The sequence below is a fragment of the Rosa rugosa genome, chromosome 3, assembly GCF_958449725.1.
Source record: "Rosa rugosa chromosome 3, drRosRugo1.1, whole genome shotgun sequence".
NCBI lineage: Eukaryota > Viridiplantae > Streptophyta > Magnoliopsida > Rosales > Rosaceae > Rosa > Rosa rugosa.
In genome coordinates, this window is record NC_084822.1 from 42392869 (window position 1) to 42414024 (window position 21156).

General features: G+C 38.6%; 4 protein-coding genes across 4 annotated transcripts; 3 read left to right on the forward strand and 1 right to left on the reverse strand.

The window, feature by feature from the left end:
- Window positions 1-3980: 3980 nt before the first annotated feature.
- LOC133740870 (ethylene-responsive transcription factor ERF098-like) lies at window positions 3981-5111 on the forward strand. The gene has a single exon (XM_062168803.1). It carries the CDS (start codon window positions 4076-4078, stop codon window positions 4526-4528), a length of 453 nt encoding a protein of 150 aa, XP_062024787.1. The 5' UTR covers window positions 3981-4075; the 3' UTR covers window positions 4529-5111.
- Window positions 5112-12839: 7728 nt separating this feature from the next.
- LOC133740895 (ethylene-responsive transcription factor ERF098-like) lies at window positions 12840-13507 on the forward strand. The gene has a single exon (XM_062168838.1). It carries the CDS (start codon window positions 12944-12946, stop codon window positions 13373-13375), a length of 432 nt encoding a protein of 143 aa, XP_062024822.1. The 5' UTR covers window positions 12840-12943; the 3' UTR covers window positions 13376-13507.
- A 5331-nt stretch (window positions 13508-18838) lies between these two features.
- LOC133737752 (ethylene-responsive transcription factor ERF098-like) lies at window positions 18839-19255 on the forward strand. The gene has a single exon (XM_062165251.1). It carries the CDS (start codon window positions 18839-18841, stop codon window positions 19253-19255), a length of 417 nt encoding a protein of 138 aa, XP_062021235.1.
- Window positions 19256-19752: 497 nt separating this feature from the next.
- LOC133739894 (ethylene-responsive transcription factor ERF096-like) lies at window positions 19753-20683 on the reverse strand. The gene has a single exon (XM_062167712.1). It carries the CDS (start codon window positions 20410-20412, stop codon window positions 19960-19962), a length of 453 nt encoding a protein of 150 aa, XP_062023696.1. The 5' UTR covers window positions 20413-20683; the 3' UTR covers window positions 19753-19959.
- Window positions 20684-21156: the final 473 nt, after the last annotated feature.

Here is a 21156-nt window from a genome sequence, read left to right on the forward strand (position 1 = left end):
ATAACCATAACTAATCGAATGGATATTATAAATCAATTAATTATTCTGTTAATTTATTATTATTTATTAATGAATATTATGAAATAATTTCAAATTATAAACTACACGACCTAAAAAAGTAAAAACTTTAATGAAAAATACAACTTGGGCAGGCCAAGAAGTGAGCCCAAACCCAAACACATGCCCATGTAGCAAGAAAATCACAGCCATTGTGTAAGGCCTAGCCCAATTATGACACAGCACCTACAACTGGTCGCTACCTCTTGTAACTGATCGCCACCGCCTACATTAGATCGGCCCCGCTTGCATCAGAAGAAAACTTGCTTCAGGTCGCCACCGCCAGCGCTCTCTGTCCAACCAGAATGCGAACCGCCACCACGGATCCCGCCTCCTCAACCCATCCAACCTGCCACTTCAGCCTGCAAACACTGAACCAAAGCCTCCCTGCGACCCCAATCTTTCCTACCACTTGACACCAATCCGCTCAATATAGAGCAATACCTCCTTGAACTAGGGAACCGCGTTCACCCAAAAACAGAGCTCATCTGACGACACTGTCTATAAAAGGGTCGTCAAATGGAGGCTAAAAAATATTTTGGAAAACCCTAGCGCAACGTTTAGAGAAATGAGAATTTTCTAGAAAAAATTACTTTTATTGGAATGACTTGTAAACACGAAAAACCTGCAATGAATGAAAGAAGGACACATGTACAAAATAATATAATTTTTTTATTAATGAATTTGAGGGTTACAATCTCTGTAGATGTTCTTTCACAAGAATCTCCTCTGATTCGATCTCCGACGTTGATTTGATCCAAGGGTGGCGAGCACTTGATCTTGAATCGAACGGTTGTAGTTTGAGCTTTTTGTCGGGTTGGAGATTTAAAGATGACGGTTTATCAAAGGTTGCAGAAGTTTTACCTTGATTGGGTTTGGGCCACAAGCAGTGTCACGTGGTGATTGTTCTTCGGCTTTGGAAGAGGATGAATCGACACGTGTGTTTGGTGTTTGTAGATTCTCCACGAGCTTGATGAAGAACTTGGCAGAAGCTTTGCTTTGTTGACGACTTGAAGATGATAGATGATCAAGAGCTGAAGAGGTTTGATCTTGATCAGACCTGAACCACGAGAGGTGTCACGTGGCGAGTATGGCTTTGAGGCGGGTGAATCGGCACGTTTGCTTGGTGCTTGTTGATTTTCAGCGAGTTTGACGACTTCTGAGCTTGCAGGTGATTTCCCTTGTTTGTTTGAAGTCGGTAAGGTGAAGAGACCGGCTATTTGGCAGCTTGATGGTTCTTCACGAGCTTGGGAGACTTCTGAGCTTTGGAGAGGTTTCTTCCGTCTGCTTGTGTCCCTCCGTCTGTCGTCGTCTCATCTTGATTTGAGAAGGGGTATTTATAGTGTTGTCGCCTCCCTTAATTTGGAATGCATTGATGACATAGCATTAATCACATTCCGGAAATATGTAATTAAATTAATCAGTTTAAATTTGTTGATTTAATTACCTTTTATTTAAGGAATATGTCAATTAAATATGATTTGATTTCATACTTGATTTCAATCAGAATTAAACAATTTAATCTAATTGATATTTGTATTTGATGCTTGATTTTCATCGAGATCAACCAGTTTAATACGATTGATCCGCTTTAAATGCTTAACTCGAGCAACAATCAATCAACGATATTTTGACGCTTCCACAATTGATGCTTCCGCGTCATTCAATCGATGGATCACTCGTGTTTTGACATGTGTCATCCTCGAAGCTCACATAATTTTGGTGACGTATGAGCCACGTGTACCTTTTGTAGGACCCATGTGCCAACTAAGCTTGTTTAGTCAAAATTTCAAAGATTGACCGATTTATTTAATGAATTTTATTTTTATTAAATTTCTTGTGTCTACATGACTTATTTAAAACATGGAGGAATTCACCTTCTTTTTTTTTTCTTTTTTCTTTTTTTGAAAAAGAGAAAATTACAACTGAAGCCCACGACAACAACCAACACCCAAATTGTCCAGAAGGAAAGCTGAAGAAGCAGAAAAGGGAAGAGATCTACTCCAGCTCGGAGCTTGTCTTTGATGGCCAAGTTTGGCAATGGAGGAATTCTCCTTTGCAAGTAGTTGAAGTTCTAGCATATATTTCTGAACAACAATCTTGTTTAATTTATTTTGTTTTTGTTTCTCTTAAGTTGGAGGCCAAAAACAACTAATGCTGGTAATAAACAAGTCGGGTCATTCTTGTCTGTCTTCAATTTTTGCCTCAATATAATTAGGAGATTCTTCAAAGTAGTGTCAACACACGTTCAAAATACGGCCTAGACAGATGAGCAAATTCATCAACAAGACAACAACCATATTACGTACATTCTTTATAGCATGAGTAATTGGACAATTTCTATTGCGCAACCCGAAGTCACTGCAACTTGAAAGCAAGCCTTAGAGAGGGTGAGTATCATGACTATCATCCCATTGTTAGATGATGAAGTGTACCAAGAGTCAGATCCCACAAGATTGCGGCAAAACTTATTCCTTAATATCTTCTTCAATCCTCAAAGCAAAGTCTGTAGTTAAGCTTATCCCTACTCTTGAGTAGTTTAGCTTGGTATGAAGAGTATATTGCTGCGCAGGGCAGTCGAGATTATGAGCAAAGATCCCAAAAGGAACGGTGTTGGAGGCCACCGTTGCAGAATAGATTAAAATTGAATGTAGATGGTGCCTTTCTGCCATCTTCTAATATTGGGGGTGTTGGAGGTGTTTTACGAAATGCAGCAGGTGATTTCATTGCTGGCTTTTCACATCATCTTGACCATGTTGCCTCTGCACATCAAGTTGAGCTACTGGCAATACAGAAGGGTGTTGAGTTACTTCAGCAGCTACATGTTACTAATGTTGATTTGGAAAGTGATTGTCTACTAGCAGTGCAAGCCATTTCAGCCAACGAATTGGATCTTTCGGAACACGGAAGCTTGATCTTTGATATTCAATCATGTTTGAAGACCATTTCAGGATTGAACATTGCTTACACTCCTAGAAACACCAACTGTGTTGCTCACAGACTTGCTAGTTTAGCTTATGACTCCAATATGGACAGTATTTGGCAAAACCATGCTCCAACGTCTGTGTTGGATACACTTATCTATGACTGTAATCATCTTACATGATCAATGAAGTTCTTTCATCATTCAAAAAAAAAGTTTGTAGTTAAACAATAAATAATTCTTCTAAATAATACAAGTGTATCAAAGGAATGACATTCTTTATGAATGTGGTATAAAAAAAATTTTGATAAAATTTACTGACCATTGGAAGTAAATAGACACTTCTTGTCGAGAATGTGCCAGTGTTAAAAATATTTGGTCCATTTTCATGTTTAATAGTTACTTTTATAAAAACCTTGTCATGAACATTGGGCCACGCATGTTTTGGTCTGGGCTTCCCCAATGGCATATATTGGCTTGGGCTGTCCAACTTTAGTTGCAAAGGCCTTTCCGTTTTATAAATTCATCTCGTGCAATATTAGACAAACAAACCATGTAAGTCAAAAAGGACACGTCGTTTTAGACATGATTTTTGTTTTTGTCGGAGCCCTCTTGAGTCTTGACCAAGTCTTGGACTAGACAGAACGCCATAGACCAGACTATCAAGTATCAACGGCGGCGAAATTGCAAAGAGAATAAACCAACAATGGCGTGGAAAGCACCATCAATAGACATCCGATTCATGCACCTCTACTATTTCAATTCCCAAACCTGGCCTACTCATTGGTCAATGAACCCCCAGGCCCCAGCTATATCCACACATGCAATAGCTGATCAAAACAGATCTTTTTCATGGCCAAACAGAGGTTTCATTTTGCTTCCTCATGAGAAGCTTCCTGGCAATGAATGAAGAACAAATTCCCCACCCATCAGATAAGACCTAAGAGACCACAGTCGCCACACCTCATTCATTATATATACATACCTGTCACAATTCATGACCACCCATATTTTATTTGCCTCCAGTTTTGAAATCAAACAAGCCCTAGCCTTGAGCTTACTTAAAAAATTTGAGAACACTCAGAACAGTTAAAAATGGAGGGGGAGAGAGCAGAGAGTAATGAGCGGAAGAGTAAGCAGCCCATCAAGGTGAGAGATCAGACCCGGTACAGAGGGATTCGGAGACGGCCGTGGGGGAAGTATGCGGCAGAGATTCGAGACCCTTCGAGGAATGGGGCACGTCTATGGCTAGGTACGTTTGAGACGGCGGAAGAGGCAGCGAGGGCTTATGATCGAGCTGCTTTTGGCTTTCGGGGTCATTTGGCCATCCTCAACTTCCCGAATGAGTACCAATATCACAATCCATCAACCAGCTCTTTCGTTAGATCAAATTCTGTTTCTTCTTCATCATCAACATCATCTAAGTCATTTTCTTCTGCTCCTGCTGATGGTGGAATGGATTTTGGAAATAAAGAAGGTCCAGTGATAGAGTTTGAGTACCTGGACAATATGGTGTTGGAGGAGCTTCTTGAAGAGCAAAAGAAGTAAGTCCTGGAAATTAATCAAGGCAAACAGATGCTCTAGCTTGATTGAATTGTTTGGTTTCTATTTTACTGTGATTCAATTACAACAATGGGAAAGGGGATTGTACTTTTTTTTTTTTTAATTTAATTTATTCAACCTTGCTTGTAACCCAAAAATAATGAAGATATAGTCTTAACTTCTGATTTTTAATTTCAAATAGCAGATATATTTACACTCATCCAGTTGCTATGACCAAATCACATAGGACTTGTTGGTAATGTTACTGGTTTCTTTGACAGTTTCTTTGATAGTTTGATAGATTCGGATTGCTGATGAGGATGCCGGGGGAGGCAAGGTTGTCGACGGCGGCAGGGGTAGCAAGGATCTCAACGATGGCTGTGCAATAGAGGAGTCTGCTAGGGTTTCTCCAAACTGGGTCTTTCTCTGGTTTATAGGTTGATGGATTGGGGTTTGGACCCAAAAGACAATTGAGATTTTTTTCTATTTTTCAGCTGAAGGGGTTGAGGGTGGATTTCCATCCTCTCCTTCTATTCTTCTAATACCTTTTAGTTTTTTTCAGTCGCAAAACATCTAGGAACTCTAATGAACTATTTAATTTATTTTTAGAGTATTAAGTTTTTGTTAGAATAAAGATGCGTGCACTTTCTAAAAAAGTGGGTGTACTAGGGGGTGTTGGAAGCTTGTTCTTTTAGAATAAGTTTTTGACTCTTTCTAACGACCTCTTATGGGATGATCAATTTTGTACTTGCTCGAATTACTACTAATCACGATTGAACTTTTCGATTAGAAAAAGAATGAGATACTGAAATAGCTAATTTTTAATATGATTATATAAATGACTCAAATCCCACACCAGTGGAGCAGAGAAAACATAAATCAAAACAAGCTAGAAGCCTAGTAGTTAGTACTAATCAAACTATGAGTACCCTAAGCAAACGTACTGTCAGTGGTGTACACCTGTCAGATTCACTTACTCCACTTGTTGCCAAAATCAAGAACTCAAGAAAGGTCCTCGCTCTAAAACCTACTCATAGACGATGAGGGCCCAGAGACTGCTTCTTCGATCTCCGGGTTTTTTGCTCCTTAGAGCAAGTGCATCCGTAGTCAATAAAATGCAAAGTCGAGAAGTTAAGAATTCGACCAGTCAAGTTACTATTCACTGTCACTGGACATGGGTTTACACCCGTTGTTTTTCTTGCCTGGTCAACACTGTTCATTATTATATAATTTTAGGGGGTCTCGAAAATCGACTTTTTACACATACATAATTTGGGAAAACTTCCTTCATGAAAGTTATAGACATCGTCGATACGATCTCGTGCATACGTGGAACGCAATATTCGGAGTTCGTATGAATTTATTATGAATTTTTGAAATCTGAAAATTTTCCATAAATAGCAAAAAAAAAAAAAATTCTATTTTGTTTAAAAGGATCTTAAATTTTCAGTTTTTCGTTTCCCCCCCTCCAGTTCTCTCTCTCGCAGCTGCACCAGACAAAGGTCCGACCCGACCCGGATTTTTCTCCGTCCTCCGGCCAAGGACCCGGCCCCCCCCCCCCCCCCGAGGTCGCCTCACCTCGTCCGGCAGCTTCGTCGCCTCAGCCCGCCCAGACGCTGCCCCCAGGTGGAGATCGAAGAAACCCCAGGCGGGTATGCTTGCTGTTGCTGCTTCAGTTTCTGCTGCTGCTGCCCCCGAGGTCGCCTGACCTCTTCTCTCTCCTCCTCCTGTCACCCACGTTTGGGTGTGGGTCGAGCTGGCACAAGCCTTGGCTGGGCAAGGAAAATGTCATGGGTATGACTATTTTCTTGGCTGTAGTCAAGAAGGGGTGGGTTTTGCCCGGTCAAAAAACCAACGGTGCGAGTAGGGAAATTGAGAGCAAGGTCACCACATCAGATTTTTCTTGACTATGACTATGACTATGACCTCCGGTGGACTTGCTCTTAGAGCAAGTGCACTGGTCTGGTTTTGACCGGGCACCACACGGGATTAGTGACATGTTGACTGGGCAATTGCAAAAACTGTCCTCCACCGGTATGGTTTTAACCAGCCAAGTTTTGGCTTTTGATGACCATAGCCAAAATAAAAGGCAAGCCCATGACTAATTATTTGACCTTTGTTGCCCAGCTGCCAGCTCGGCCCTTCATCAACGTGGCTGATGTCTGAAGCAAACAAGCAAAGAAACACGCGAAGGAGAGGTTGCGTTGTGGGCACACACGAATCAGGGACCGCGTGCAAAGCATTCGTTTGTCTCCTAGCGACAAGAGTTGGTACGCTGCTGTGACTCGTGGAAGGTATAGCTGTTGGAATTCACCAAATTTGAAAGCAACGGTCCTTTGATCTGGGCCGTTGTTTTCAATTAAATGGTGGATCCGACCGTAATGGAATTAATACAAACCAAATTAAAATAAAAAAATAAAAATTCAATGAAGTGAACAGTGAAAAGTGAACAGTCTTGACCGGTCGAGAAAAAAACGGGTGGAAACCAATGTCCAGTGGCAGTGAATAGTAACTTGACTGGTCGAATTCTTGACTTCTCGACTTTGCCTTTTCTTGACTACGGGTGAACTTGCTCTTAGCACTAATTCACATTTTCAACTTGGAAGATACAGCCGAGGAGGACAATGCCGCCACCACTGCCGAGGATTTTGATGAGCAAGTAGAAGTAGCAGACAAACCATAGTCAGCAGGGAGGTTGAGAATGGCAAGAGCACCTTTGAAAGTTAAAGCAGCTCTGTCGAAAACCCTTGCGGCCTCTTCTGGAGTGTCATAACTACCGAGCCACAACCGACAACATCGTAGGTTTTCGTATTTCTACTGCAAACTTCCCATATGGCCTTACTCCCATTCCTCTATATATACTTTGACACCTTTCCGATCCTCCATTTTGGCCCTCATGCTGCTGCCTTTATTTGAATCTTTTCCCTTATTGCTAGCTTTCATCGCTTGAATGATCAATATAACTAGGGTTTCAAAGCTTGGTATGGTATGTTAATATTTCTCATACATTAATTATTTGGAAAAATTTTGCAAACAGTACACCAAGTAAATGTCACTAATAATTCTTATACATAAAGTTCCAAACCAAACATTTCGGTACACGAAATCTGAAACTCGACCCACTATCAGTACACGACGTCAATTTTTGACACCAAAATGTCCATTATGCCCTCAGTTCTTTTTTTTTTTTTTAAATAAATTTTTTTTTCTGTTATTTGTTTTCCTTCGTTTTTTCTGTTATTTTTTTTTCTTCCTTCGTTTTTATCTCTTTCTTTCTTTTCACATGACTAAATATTGGCTGAGTTACAAATATAAGTTGTAGGACCATAAATCTCACCAATTGGAGGGCAAGGGCGGCGTTGGAAGCGAGGGAGTGAGCGTGGAGGTGAGGAAGGCGGCCATGGAAGCGAGGGAGTGAGCCCGGAAGAAGGAAGAAGAAAGAGATAAAAACGAAGGAAAAAAAAAAACAGAAAAAACGAAGGAAAAAAAAAAACAGAAAAAAAATTTATTAAAAAAAAAAACTGAGGGCATAATGGACATTTTGGTGTCAAAAATTGACGTCGTGTACTGATAGTGGGTCGAGTTTCAGATTTCGTGTACCGAAATGTTTGGTTTGAAACTTTATGTATAAGAATTATTAGTGGTCTTTACTTGGTGTACTGTTTGCGAAATTTTCCCTAATTATTTTTATCATTTTAAGGACTCATTTTACCACTTGAAGATTTATGTGGTAACTAAGAAAATTTACCATTTTAAAGACAAAGAGGACTAATATTACTATTTTGAGGACTCATTTTATCACTTTAAGGCAATTGTATTCATGTTTGTTTGTAGAATTTTCTGATATATTAAAGAGTTGTTTTTTTAGACAGGCTCGATTACTAACTTGGCTGATTTTCTTTCCGTGATAATATAATTGGTGCATCACATCCTTTATGCATGTGTTATTATTGTAATAGGTTTCTTATGTATTATCCTGTTAGATAATAAAGCCAAGTATTTTGTTAGATATAAGCTAGAACCACGCATCCTCATCTTATCTGATAATCAGTTGTAGGGTGAGAAATGATTCACTGAGAAGCTTGTTTTCTCGAGTCTAGCTCTCATATACATGTATAAGCAAAAGTTGCTAGTTTTGTGTATACATGCATATTATGGGACCCGGCCATTTGTGTTGGGTTCGGCATCAAGTTTGCTAAAATTAACGATTAACTATACTATATATATATATATATATATATATACACATGTACATATAAATAGAGCAAAGAATGTGTTAGATTTGTTCAATATTACGTGATGAGGTCATTTGGCTTGCGTTACTCTCTTAATCATATGATAACATTATTGATTTCTTGCATAAGATTTGGAAGTTAATTTTGGAGGTCGTCAGTGCTGACCCTTCAACTTTTTATCAGCAATTAGTAGTACCATGAAGCACTAATATATTAAGAGAGTCCTATCACTCTTATGAAGACTTATACTGGTCATGTACATGAAAATTCATTTTGCCTTAAAATTTCTAAGCTGTATCGCTGAACCCTAAACTCCATCGATCTATACGACTATAACCAGAGAGTTTTTTTTTTTTTTTTTTTTTTAAATTTTTTTTTTAATTAAATAGAGGATTTCCTCTGCGACAGCCAATTTGGAGTGACTGGCACCCACTCACAATCTCGAAAGAAAGGGGGCCATCGCAACTGGGAAGCCACCCCCGTCCCTCTATTTTATTTTATTAATAAAATAAAAAGAAAAAAGTCACAAGAAGAGAAAGGGGGACAAGAACCAAAACCTCTCTAAGAACAAAATGAAATAAAGTACTCAAAGTGAGCACTAAGCTAAAATAGTTACAGACGGATGAATAATATATCAACCATGCAGCAGAAACCACGTTTGCATGAAATCTATCAAACACCTTAGAATCAGCTAATACGGAAATTCAGTAAACCTTGCAGATTGTGAACAAAGGCAGCTGAAGCACAAGGAGGGCAAGAGTCCCACCAATATGCCCCTCATGATCCACCCCATATTTAGCTAAGTAGTCAGCCATATGATTCCCTTCTCGATAAATATGTGAAAAGCGAATCTGCATAGAGGAGAGAATGGTACAACAATTGACCCAATCAACACTTAGACGCCAAGGGACTGAGCAATTTTTATTGGCAAGAAAGTGAATTGTTACCTCTGAATCATACTCAATCCAGAGAGAAGTCCATCATTTTCCTGATGCTATTGAAACCGCATGAATAATGGCTTGAAGCTTTGCTTCTAGGGCAGTAGCAATACCCATGGAACCAGCAAAACAACCCATACAATTACCTAAGTGATCACGAAAAATACCTCCATAGCCTGCGAGGCCTGGCGTCCCACGAGCAGCACCATCTATATTAACATTTAACTGAAAAGTACAAGGAGTATGCCAATTTACCAGAGAGTTACTATAGAATACGCACGAATTGCATAATGCAATCGTAGCAGATTAATTTTTGACTAGATCAAGATGTTTAGTAGTGTTGGTTGATCATGTAAGGTAAACATTTCTAAACCATTGATCAGAGTGAAACTCATTACAGAATCCGTACATATCGATGAAACTTACCCGTCTACCCATAGGGATGAACAAATGACCTAGAAAAATCCTTCCTAATGATGTCAACTACAGTGTTGGGGATGGTGTGGTGCAAGCAGTAAAAGGCCGTGGCATTTTTGCTGCAAACAAAAGCAATTGAAGCTCTCCAAGCTCCATTTCTTAATTGACTGCTATATACACGTAAAAAAACAAAAAGGGGGTTTTTGGTTTATCAGTTTATCCACTTACTTTTAAGGGAAAATTTCGCAAACAGTACACCAAGTAAAGGCCACTAATAATTCTTATACATAAAGTTCCAAACCAAACATTTCGGTACACGAAATCTGAAACTCGACCCACTATCAGTACACGACGTCAATTTTTGACACCAAAATGTCCATTATGCCCTCAGTTCTTTTTTTTTTTAATAATTTTTTTTTTCTGTTATTTTTTTTTCCTTCTTTTTTTCTGTTATTTTTTTCTATTATTTTTTTTTCTTCGTTTTTTCTGTTATTTTTTTTTTCCTTCATTTTTTCTATTATTTTTTTTCCTTCTTTTTTTCTATTATTTTTTTTTCTGTTATTTTTTTTCCTTCGTTTTATCTGTTATTTTTTTCTATTATTTTTTTTCCTTCATTTTTTCTGTTATTTTTTTCTATTATTTTTTTTTCCTAATTTTTTCTGTTATTTTTTTTTTCTTCCTTCTTTTTTTTTCCCTTCATTTTTATCTCTTTCTTTCTTTTCACATGACTAAATATTTGCTGAGTTACAAATATAAGCTGTAGGACCATAAATCTCACCAATTGGAGGGCAAGGGCGGCCTTGGAAGCGAGGGAGTGAGCGTGGAGGTGAGGAAGGCGGCGTTGGAAGCGAGGGAGTGAGCCCGGAAGAAGGAAGAAGAAAGAGATAAAACCGAAGGAAAAAAAATAAAATAGAAAAAAAATAACAGAAAAAACGAAGGAAAAAAAAATAACAGAAAAAAAGAAGGAAAAAAAATAATAGAAAAAACGAAGGAAAAAAAAATAACAGAAAAAAAGAAGGAAAAAAAATAACAGAAAAAAAAATTATTAAAAAAAAAAAACTGAGGGCATAATGGACATTTTGGTGTCAAAAATTGACGTCGTGTACTGATAGTGGGTCGAGTTTCAGATTTTGTGTACCACAATGTTTGGTTTGGAACTTTATGTATAAGAATTATTAGTGGCATTTACTTGGTGTACTGTTTGCGAAATTTTCCCTACTTTTAAACGTGAAAATTTAAAATGAATGTAGTTATCTATCATGTACTTCCCACTACACAGTACACAGATTTCTCTTCCATAATTATCTCTTTATTTATTTATTTTTAATTTTTTTTTGCTTCTTACTATAATGACCTTGTAATTATTTATTTCAATTAACTCAATATGGATAGTTAGGGTAATTTAAAATTTGGTGAAATTTTTGATTTGCTTCTTACCATAATGACCTTGTAATTATTTATTTCAATTAACTCAATATGGATAGTTAGGGTAATTTAAAATTTGGTGAAATTTTTGAAGGTTTCGCTTTATATATATAGTAGAGATATCTTGAGCAGAACTGGGGGAATAAAATGGTGTTTAGTTCAATTTGTGCTCGGTTACTATAGCTAGCTAGCTGCTATTGTATTAGCAAATTGGTTTTGGTCTTAATGAACTAAATGACATTACGATGATGAACGAATGATCACTAAATGATAAGCACTAAAGCAGGTTATGTATATTAAATAAAAAATAACTGTATGGAAGTTGAATCTCCCAGGAAAAAATCTTGCGAGGACAAAACTTTGATGTCTTATGACTCTTATCTGCTCATTAAAATCTTACGCCATGAATACATCAGCAAAGATCATAGCTTAAGTAATAAAAAGGGAAAATTATTGGTCCCCCCTTTAACTTTTGGTGCGTCGACAGTTCAGTCCCTGTTATTTCAATTTTAACAGATAACTCCCCAAACATTCAAATTTCACACAATTTGATCCAAAATTACCATTTTACCCCTCACTTATTTTTTTTTGTTTTTTTTTTATTCTTCTCTCTCTCTTTTATACATATGTATATATGTGTGTGTGTGTGTCTGTATATATATTTTTTATTCTTCTCTCTCTTTATATATATATATATATATCTAATGTGTTTATGTATTTGGTAAGTCTATATACTATGTTTATGTTTCATATTATAAAAAAAATTCACAACTTCTATATATCTAATGTGTGTATATATCTATATATATATATATGTATGTATATGTATATGTATATGTATATGTAGATATATAAATATATGTATAATTTTATACATATGTGTGTGTATATATATAATGTATATGTGTGTGTGTGTGTGTGTGTGTGTATATGTATGTATGTATGTATGTATGTATGTATGTATGTATATGTATATATGTGTGTGTGTGTATATTAGATATATAAAATAGAAGAAGTGAGGGGTAAAATGGTCATTTTGGACCAAATTGTGTGAAATTTGAATGTGTGGGGAGTTATCTGTTAAAATTGGAATAGCAGGGACTGAACTGTCGAATCCTAAAAAGTTAAAGGGGGGACCAGTAATTTCCCCTAATAAAAAAGCAGTGAAGCACCAGGAAGGAACGAACAGAAGAAGATGAGACAAAATGTTAATGTTGTCATCGATGACTACAGCTTCCTAAATGTGAACCAAGAATACCCATCGGATTAGACTGGAAATTTATAAGATTACACCATTATATATCATTGCATGTCACTACCCATATTTTGCCTCCAGAAGTTGAAATCAAGTTATACTCAAAGCTAGAGTGCTGGACTCTTGGTTACTCTGCATTGAGACATAAACTATGGAGGGGAAGAGAGAGGAGAACAAGCCGAAAGTAAGAGACCAAACCCGGTATAGAGGAACTCGGAGGAGGCCATGGGGCAGGTATGCAGCAGAAATTCGGGACCCTACGAGAAATGGGGCACGTCTATGGTTAGGTACATTTGACACGGCCGAACAGGCAGCAAGGGATTATGATCGAGCTGCTTTTCGTCTTCGAGGGAATTTAGCTATCCTCAACTTCCCAAATGAATACCAATACCATAACTCATCAACCAGCTCTTTCGTCGCATCAGATTCCACCTCTTCATCAGCTGCCATTTCTTCTGTTGCTGCTGATGACAATGGGAAGCCTTTCTGCAAACAAGAAAGTGAAGTTATTGTGTTCGAGTATGTGGACAATATGATCTTGGAGGAGCTTCTTGCAGTTAAAGAAGATACACATGGAAACTAAGGAAAACATGAGTTTTAGCTTGACTGATTTACATCATCATTCTTCTTTACTTTCAAATTCGATAACGAAAATCACAATAAAGGGTTTGTAAGTTTGTTGCTGTAATTCATTTACCTTGGTTGTGGGTGTGACTCAAAAATCAAAAGATAATAAAGATACTGTCTTACCTGTTGATGTTAGTTTCAAGCAAGGTTCGAAAAATCGCTAGGCGCTAGTCGGGCGGTGGGCTGGGGAGGAGCGCCCAGGTAGGGCTGTCAATTCCGACACGACCCGATAACACGACTCGAAACCCGCACGAAATAAAGCGGGTTGAACCCGCACGATTAAAAAGCGGGTCAGCCGTGGGTCAACCCGCCATGACCCATTTAATAAATGGGTCGGCCACGGGTCAACCCGCCAACACGAAATGAACCCGTATAACCCGATTATGCTATACTTCTTCTTGAAATTTTGGATGTTGGAAGTATTTGATTATAGGATTAGACAATTTGAAATATTTTGGTTTATAATTATTGGATTTAATTATTTATAAATATATATAATTATTTATATTATTCGTCTTGTGGAGTTTTTAGTGAATTTAATCAATTTATGCATTTTTTGAATTAAATGGGTCGCATATTGGGTCATTTTATCTAACACAACACGATATATTTGTTAAATGGGTTAAGCGGGTTGGAAACGGGTAACCCGTTTAATAAATAGGTTGGGTTTGGGTTTAAATTTTTTACACGATTATTAAATGGGTTGGGTTTGAGTTTGTATTTTGCGACACGACAAATACCTTGACCCGACACGAACCCAACCCGACACGACCCATTGACAGCCCTACGCCCAGGCGCCTAGGCGGGTGACTAGGCGGCGCCTAGGCGGTTTTTGTTTTTTTAATTATTTATTTATTTATATAACATGTAAAAAGATATATAAGTATTTATTATAAGTTATAAATAAATATTTCAATTAAAAAAAGGTATAAATAAAGATATTCTAAAAAATATATATTTTATATCAATAGATTCCACTCATTCCAGTCAAACACATGACTTTAATCAAGACATCATCCATATTCAACGCAAACTCAACTGTCCCAACACATCACCCAACAGTTTCTCATTTTTCAATTCCTTCTTATCTAAACCACCGCCTCTTTTACTCACCTCACCCAATGTACTTAATTTATGAAAAAGGTGAAACCCAAACCCCAGTTGGAATCAACCCTCGGTCTTTTCCAGACAACAAAGCAAACGCAAAAGCAAAAAATAAAATCCTCGTCATTTCCCTCTCTCACAGTCTCACTCATCATCATCATCTGCTCCTTGATTTTCTTCACTTCTGAGTTCTGCCCAGAAATCATCTGCAGAAAAATGAACTTGGGCAACCCCAATAACCCAAATGCTCCCTCACCACCACCACCACCTCCACCTCAACTCAACCTCCAACAAGCCTTCACCTCCCTCCAAACCCACTGCTCTGGTTTCCTCCACCACCTCTCTCTTCTCCCTCTCTTCAACCCCAACCCTTCTTCTCTCCAAACCCACCTCCAATCAACTCTCTCCAACCTCCAAAACCAAGCCAAAAACGCTGAAGCAAGCCAAAAACGCGGAGGGGCGAAGAAGCTGAAGCAGCTGCCGGTTGAGATGGTGGAGGAAGAGTTGATACTGGGAGATGCCCAACCGCCCAGCCACCCAGTCCGCCCAGGCGCCCGCCTAGGCCGCCTAGGCTCCCGCCTAAAATCCCAGCGCCCAGAAGCTCCGATTATGCATTACTCGAGGCGGAGAGGTGCCGCCCAGCGCCTAGGCGGGCTGGGCGGCCGCGTTTTAGAACACTGGTTTCAAGCAATACAGTTTTAATCATTTAGCTAGTATGACCAAATCAGATTCAAACATTGTTAAATATGTTGCAGACACTTTATTCAAGCAAGCATGGGTTAGATTTATTCAAAACTAAATGAGGTGATTTGGCTTGTGTTGCTCTTACGTCAGATCATATGATGATATGTACTGATTTCAAGTGTGCTAGAATTTCTTAGGTTTTTGGTGATGGACTGATGGTGAGGTCATTTTGCTTACGCTCAAACTTCTGATCAGCAAGATTTTGCTGCTTAATTTTAATGGCCAAACGTCACTTTGACAACTATTTAGTAGGCAAAAATCTTGAGGCAACTTATTGAGTCAGCTTCCGTAATGCAAGATTGTTCGTGATTATCATTCATATCATAAAAAGGTTTATTAACCTTTTTTTGAGTTGAAGGAGGTCAGATATTTTTATTCAATATGGAAGAAGCAACAATATTACACGGTGACCCGCTCTTGTGGGGCCGTCAGAAAGAGACACCGCTAAACGCAATATCACTCCACCTATTGAGTGAAGCTCAGGAGTGAGTAAACTAATAAGAAACTGATAATAAAATTTTTCTACAGAATCCATCAGTAAACTCGCTGACAACCTCAGACCAATAATCCTGTCAGTTCCTCGCGGTATTGATCCCAATAAAAAGTTAGGTACCTAGACAAAAACGGTCCTGGATCCCAAATTTTTATAAAAAAGCCACAGGGATCCCAAATCCAGATCCAAAACCGAATTGGCCCACATGGACCACATGTTGCAGCCCTAGCCATTCCATTAAGTCCCAAGCCCAAATCAGAAAACCAAAGCAAAGCCCAACACCACTTAGGGTTAGCCCTCGCAACCAAGTCAACAGAACCTTTGACTTTGCCGCCCTTGACACCTGCACCCAAGCTGCGCCGACGTCGGAAACTGCCAAAAGCCCGAAAGAAGCTGACTGTAATTCCAAAGCACCGCCACACCGTGCCTCCATCCAACCAATGACGAGGGACCAAAAGACTGAGCCCAACGTCGTCAACCTGGAAAACAGACCAGCAAAACGAAATTGGAGCCGCAAGTTGACTTTGCCCCCATACCAGTAGACGCCGGTCAGCCGGAAGATAACCATGAAGGGACTTGAATAGAATCTGACCCAACCCGTGCAAAACCCAACCCTTCAATCGCAGTTGCCATGCTTGAACCAGATCTGCCTGCACCTCAGATCCTTTGAGCCGCGCACGTCGTGGCCCACAATAACTTGACGGCACCCCCGAGACTGCACAGTCCTGCACCGCAAAAGGCAATCGCTCCAGAAAAGACCAGGTCCCCAGTCTTATTAGCCACCATAGCGTAGGAGAAACCTGCGAAAGAGAAGACACGGCAACACCCTGCCTTGATTTGGGCGATCCCAAAAGAGACGCCTTAGTTGTACTCCATACATGACGGAGAGAGGTACAGAGAGGCCAAACCCCAAGGCGGCGCTCTCCCAACCCTAGCAAAGCTCTGCTAGGTCGAGACATATCAAATATCCAAAGATACTTTGACCTAAGGTTTATTAACCTTGGTTATTCCTTCGATGATGGGAGATTCCGAACCATCTGTTAGAATTCTTGTGTTATAATTACTTGTTGTCTTGTGTTAGTGTGTTGATTTACCTAAATGGGCTACGTATTCATGTTGGGCTCTACAATTAAATGAGTAATTGGAGTCAGGTTAGGTCATCCTGTAAGGGCTAGTTTGAGACTGCTGTGACTTTAAAAAAAAAAAAACTACTGCGCGCTGCTGTGTTGTGAGAATAATCAACTGTGAATTAAAACAGTTTCTTGTTTGGTAAATAATATTTTTAAAAGTACTGTCAGTATATAAAATAAGTTTAGAGCGTGACTAGGGATTAAATTACCATCCCCATACCCGACTTCATTCCTCAACCCCTTACCCGCCCCAATCCCTGTAATAAGATACTAGGGATTCCCCATCGCCGTCCCCATTGGGGATTAGGTCTTTGTAGCCGCCTCAATCCCCGTTAACAATATTACTAATTTATTATATAAAAACAAATAATTATGAATTGTAAAATATGAAGTTAAAATCAAACATCAAAATAAAATAAATTTCTTATTTCAATCAAGGAAAATTGATATGTTGATAAAAATCTTTTATTAAAAGAATCTTCCTTTTTTTGAACATATTTATTAACAGAATTTAAATATTGACAAAAAAATGAAGTTTACATAAATATTTATTTATAAATAATATCAAAAATATATATAATAAATAATATATATATTATATTATTTCAGATAATTCTTATTGGGTGGGTATGGGGATGACGATCAAAATACCATCCCCGCCCCGTACCCGATTTTAGAATTTGAATATTGGGGGTCCCCATCCCCTTTACCCAATTTCACCCAAATTTCTCCCCGTTAGGGTCGAATACCCGATGAGGATTTTTGCCATCCCTAGAGCGTGTTTTGATCCACAACAGCTTCTAAAAACAACCCCTGAGCTGCTTCTAAAATCTGTTGCCAGTGACCTATAACTTTCAATTAAAGCTGCTTTTTATTTATTTACCAAACACAATAAAATCTAAAATTTTAAACAAAATCTGATTTTTTTTTTAAATGGGGGCCTTAAATGTGGTATTTAAGGTTGCTATATAAGTCAATATGCCTCTACTGTAAGAATTATTGATGAATATGAATATTCTTTTAATTTAATTCCAATTCCTTTTACCATCATTTAGGGTTTAAGTAAGGTATGAATCATTGATCCTAGCCTGAACCCTTTTTTTTTTTTGAGAATGATTGATCCTGAACCCTTAAGCCAAAGGTTATGTAGTAAACACTACATGATCCAAATCAATGATATATGTATTGTCAAACACCCACACGAGTGTGAACGATTGACCTAGCAAGATCCCTACCATGTTGAACCGGCGGTGTGGTGCAGCGGTAAGCATTGCTGCTGCAAAGTGCATGCAGACATTCTAGGATAGCACGAAAGGGTAAGCAAACTAATTCTCCAATCTCAGAAAGCAATTATTTTCACTGTTAGAGTAGTACGAACTACTAAGGGGACGTTGTCAAAGCAAAGTCAAAATCTATGAGGGTTACCTATGGGCTCTTAGACAAAATTCTTTTATATTAACAACTTGGTTTTGTTTAATGTTGGCCAAAAAACGAAAGATTCTTGTTTAAGCCGTGCTCCTGCTCTTAAAATACTACACTAATGTATGTCAGCACTGAGCAAAGCAGCGAAACTCCAAAGATTATTCTGTTAAGGTGCATCTACTAGAAACAAATCTAAGATAAAGACAAAAGTGGATGTGAATTAAATGGTTTCCATCACTATATAAGTATTTTAACAAAGCAGTATTTAACAGAGCAAGCACATATTTTGTCATTGATGATCTGGCAATGAACTTTTATAGTTGTACAGAGATGAGGTTTTCTTTTTCTTCCGCTGAAGCTTCCCAGTAGTGAAGAAAGAACTTTTCCTCACCCCTCAGAAGAGACTGAAACTTTATTAGCGCAAACCTTGTGCATTATATATATGGGTACATTTACCATGCATGTCACAACCCATATTTTGCTTCCAAATTTGAACTCAAATAGATCAAACCCGGCCACTTCAATTATGGAGGGGAAAAGAGAACAGAGCAAGCCGAAGGTAAGGGATCAAATCCGGTATAGAGGCATCCGGAGGCGGCCTTGGGGAAAGTATGCAGCAGAAATTCGGGACCCTACAAGAAACGGGGTACGTCGTTGGTTAGGTACATTTGACACAGCTGAACAGGCAGCAAGGGCTTATGATCGAGCTGCTTTTGGTTTCCGGGGTCGTTTAGCCATCCTCAACTTCCCAAATGAGAGCCAATACCACAATTCATCAACAATCTCTTTTGTCACATCAACTTCGCCACCCTCATCGTCTTCCTTTTCATCTGCTGCTGCTAACATTGAAAAAAACTTTGGAAACGAAGAAAGTGGAGTTATAGAGTTTGAGTATTTAGACAATATGATCTTGGAGGAGCTTCTTGCAACACAAGAAAGTTAAGGCAAAAGAAACGTTCAATTCTGACTGTTTTATTTTTCTGTTAATTTGTTTCAACATCAGAATGAAGGGGTGAGTTTGTTAGTTTTGATTCACTTAACCACGGTTGAGGGTTTGACCCCAAAAAGTATTTAATACATAGTATTGACTTTTGATTTTAGTTTCAAGCTAGCAACATATTCCAAACATCGAGCTGGAATGACCGCATCACATCCAATCATTGTTTAATTTGTTGCAACTCGCAAGTAAATAAATGGTTAGAAGACAGATTGATATTAAATGGTTGATTAATACTCAAACAGAAAGGTGGACTAGATTGACAACTCACGACACTTTTCATAGGACTCAAATCCCATACTACCCTGGAACAGAGAAAACAGAACCAATTAAACAGCGCAGAATGGAAGAAATGACTAATAATCTAATTGGTATTATAAGGTTAGGGAGGGTGTGGAAGATAAGAGTTTCAGATGAATGTACAGAAAGGTGGTTGATTAATACTCAAACAGAAAGGTGGACTAGATTGACAACTCACGACACTTTTCATAGGACTCAAATCCCATACTACCCTGGAACAGAGAAAACAGAACCAATTAAACAGCGCAGAATGGAAGAAATGACTAATAATCTAATTGGTATTATAAGGTTAGGGAGGGTGTGGAAGATAAGAGTTTCAGATGAATGTACACCCATCAGTGTCACTCGCTTTAGCTTTTCCTGTCAAAATCAAGAAGGTCCTCTAAAACCTTGTCATCTAAACACTCAATCTCGAAGACTTCTCTTCTGGGTTCTGTCCTAGTTGTGCCTTCCACATTCTGCAATGTTGAAGATGATGCTGAAATGGATGTTAGGGATGACGAAGATGAAGACGATGAGGAAACAGCAGAAGCAGCAGAACTATCTGGCAAACCATGCTCACGTGGGAAGTTGAGAATTGCAAGAGCACCCCTCATCGAAAAAGCAGCACTGTCATAAGCCCTTGCAGCCTCTTCTGCAGTGTTGAAAGTCCCGAGCCACAACCGAGCTCCTTCTCCATGCCTCGTTGAATCGCGTATTTCTGCTGCGAACTTTCCCCATGGCCTTCTCCTCACTCCTCTGTACTTGACATATTTCTGTCCCTCTTGTTTTGCCTTGCTGCCTCTACTTGAGTCTCCTTCCATGTGGCCTAATAGCACTACTGAGTGAAACTATTGGTGCCTCACTCTTGGCTTTTATATTGGGTTGGAAATGTACCTAATTGGGTACAGAATCAGTTGACAAATCACACCCTTTTCAAGATAACGATTGTTTATTGGGTACAATGTAAAATATGACTATATGGCTTGGGGAAATCAGTTAGGTGGTGGCTTTCAATGGAGGTCAATTTTCTGTACATCTGCCTGGACATTTTCTTGTGATTCTTGTCCAATTTCAAAACCACAGGAGGGTAGTGACATCATCTAAATTACGTAATATCTTGATACCTCATTGTGTGTCACAGCAATGAATCAAGCATTGGGAAAAACAAAATCGTGGTGTTGCTATTTCTTAATATTGTTTTGAAGAAAAAGAAACTAATATGACAGAGCAGATGCTGCAGATAATAGTTTTTGTGTATATTTTTGTGGGAATGAACTCTTGGTTTTGGGGACCATCAAAGAAGAGGTTGGTGTTTGAGGTCATGCGATGACGTTTTTGCCTAATTCGTCATCAATTTTGCTTTGTCAATTAGATATACTCATAGGATTGGAACTGGGACTGGAAATTAAGAAAGATTAAATTGAAGCATATAGGCAGATATTAAATTTGTTCAAGATTTAGTGAGGTCATTTGGCTTACGTTGCTCTTACAGATCATCTGATGATGTCTTGTATAATGGAAGTTCCTAGGTTTTTGGTGAGGGTGAGGACATTTTGCTTATGCTT